Below are 2,218 nucleotides of genomic sequence, written 5' to 3'. Positions count from 1 at the left end.
CCCACTACACGACGACTGGTAAAAAATGTTAATTTAAGCACTCCTTGTTTATATGTTATAAATTTTATCATTAATAATCTATTGGAAACCATTTTCAACATTTCAACTATCTCAGGAAAAAGAACTAAATTCTCGCCTCAAACTCTATTTATGAATCCCTATATCATTGCATTTTGATGGTAAAATCCTTAAATATGTTTTAAACAATTAATTATTCATTAAAGGTTTACACCGTCTATCACCGTCCATCATGGTGCAACGATTTCAGATTAGAAAATTAGAAAATTAGAAAATTAGAAAATTATAGGTCAGTCCTTTCATTTCTTTGAATTTATCCTAACCTGATCTTCCATCCATGGTTGGCTAGATGTTCCTGATGCTATCCCTGAGCTAGCAGAGACTCTATCCTCTCCTGTATATCCTCCCTCACTCTGACCAGCAGATCCAAGCAGCAGGTACACCCAGGCAGCTCCCTGTACATAATATATATATTTATAGGTACACCGAGGCAGCTCACTGCACATAATTAATATATATAAGTTCACCCAGGCAGCTCAATGTAATAACATATGTATATATAGGTACACCCAGGAAGCTCCCTGTACATAAACAATATATATAGGTACACCGAGGCAGCTCCCTGTACATAAATAATATATATAGGTACACCCAGGCAGCTCTCTGTACATAAATAATATATATAAGTACACCAAGCAGCTCAATTTAATAACATGTATATAAGTACACCCAGGCAGCTCTCCCTGTACAATATATAGGTACATGGCAAGCAGTAATGCACATGAACAATATATATAGGTTCATAGGGAGCACTAAAATAAAAAGGTGCATTGCTCCCTATAAATGTAAAGCAGACAACTTATATACTGTACACTATAATGTACAAAAGCAATATTACATATATATAAATTAAGTTGTAATCTCTGTTTATCTGTCTGCATATGTACACTGTAATGTACAAAAGCAATATTACATATATATATATATTAAGTTGTAATCTCTGTTTATCTGTCTGCATATGTACACTGTAATGTACAAAAGCAATATTACATATATATATATTAAGTTGTAATCTCTGTTTATCTGTCTGCATATGTACACTGTAATGTACAAAAGCAATATTACATATATATATATTAAGTTGTAATCTCTGTTTTTCTGTCTGCATATGTCCGATCATGAACCCCTGGACCTATTCGCCTCAAAATTTGATTGGGGAACTCGGTAGAACCACGGGAGTGTTCTTAACTTGGTTTTAAGATTTGAGTGGAAAAATCCATGCAAAGCTGGGTTCCCAAGCTAGTATTATATATAATGATAAATTACATGTACCCAAAGTTTAAAAAATACATGATAAGTAACATTTGGTATAATGTTCGCCAATTTTTGGATTTATTAACACTAAACATAACTTCTCAAAACAAGCCTGGTCCGTAGACCAAACAGTCAGAAAATTGAATTCCAATCCAAGCCTCGCAGCTATATCATATACACTAGACGTTAGGATTTGAAAATTAGGCTCGCTAACATTTTTAAAGAGGGGATGAAACAAAATCAAATTGTAAATGCAATTTTATTTCACTTTTCTTTAAAGATTATCTTTTTAAAACTGTTCCAAACAAAAAGGGGTTTATAGGAAGACAACATCTCTCATCATCCACTTATTATTCACCTTACACTCCCTTTCTTTTTAGCGAACACTCCCTTTAAAATTTAGTAAAATCGAGGAAAAATATTTAAGTGCAAAGCTCACTTCCTTTTCCCACCTCCGTATCTAATCTTATATATAGAGGTAAGTTTTAACTTCAACACTTCTGAGAATTGCATTTATGGTGCACCGTGCAGTTTAGGAAGGAAGGAAGGGGGAGGGTGCAGGGAGTAGACGAACCCAAAGAAAATGCCTATTATTCACAAACTAAATTTCTCTAGGCTTTATTTTTTGCAACCTGATGGAGCAAACCTTATTTAAAACTTACGACTATCTATGTTTTTAGTTTACCAATATACAAGGATTATAAAATTACAGTTTGTGGCAAGTGTTCAGTTCCTCTGGAGGCATCAAAACTGTTAGAATTCAATATTTTGAGTTGGTGTATAGCTTGAAGGGGAGTTTACCCCCGGTATAGTTTACAGATTTACTTCTTGTTTATCATTTTCATAGTCTCCAGATCATGTTTCGTATACACTTCAACACCCCCCC

At 33.9% G+C, this 2,218-nt stretch overlaps 1 protein-coding gene across 1 annotated transcript in view; it reads right to left on the bottom strand.

The window, feature by feature from the left end:
• The window catches only part of LOC111699514 (uncharacterized), a gene marked incomplete in the record, with an annotated part of 28,378 nt that overhangs the window by 16,994 nt on the left and 9,166 nt on the right, over positions 1-2,218 (bottom strand). The window contains 1 exon segment of the mRNA XM_023470201.1: positions 342-473. Coding sequence (XP_023325969.1) covers positions 342-473 — 132 coding nt within the window.

The sequence above is a fragment of the Eurytemora carolleeae genome, unplaced genomic scaffold (genome assembly GCF_000591075.1).
Source record: "Eurytemora carolleeae unplaced genomic scaffold, Eaff_2.0 scaffold365, whole genome shotgun sequence".
Classification (NCBI taxonomy): Eukaryota; Metazoa; Arthropoda; class Copepoda; order Calanoida; family Temoridae; genus Eurytemora; species Eurytemora carolleeae.
The sequence above is the reverse complement of the archived record's forward strand: the minus strand, read 5'-3'. Positions and strand labels throughout refer to the sequence as shown.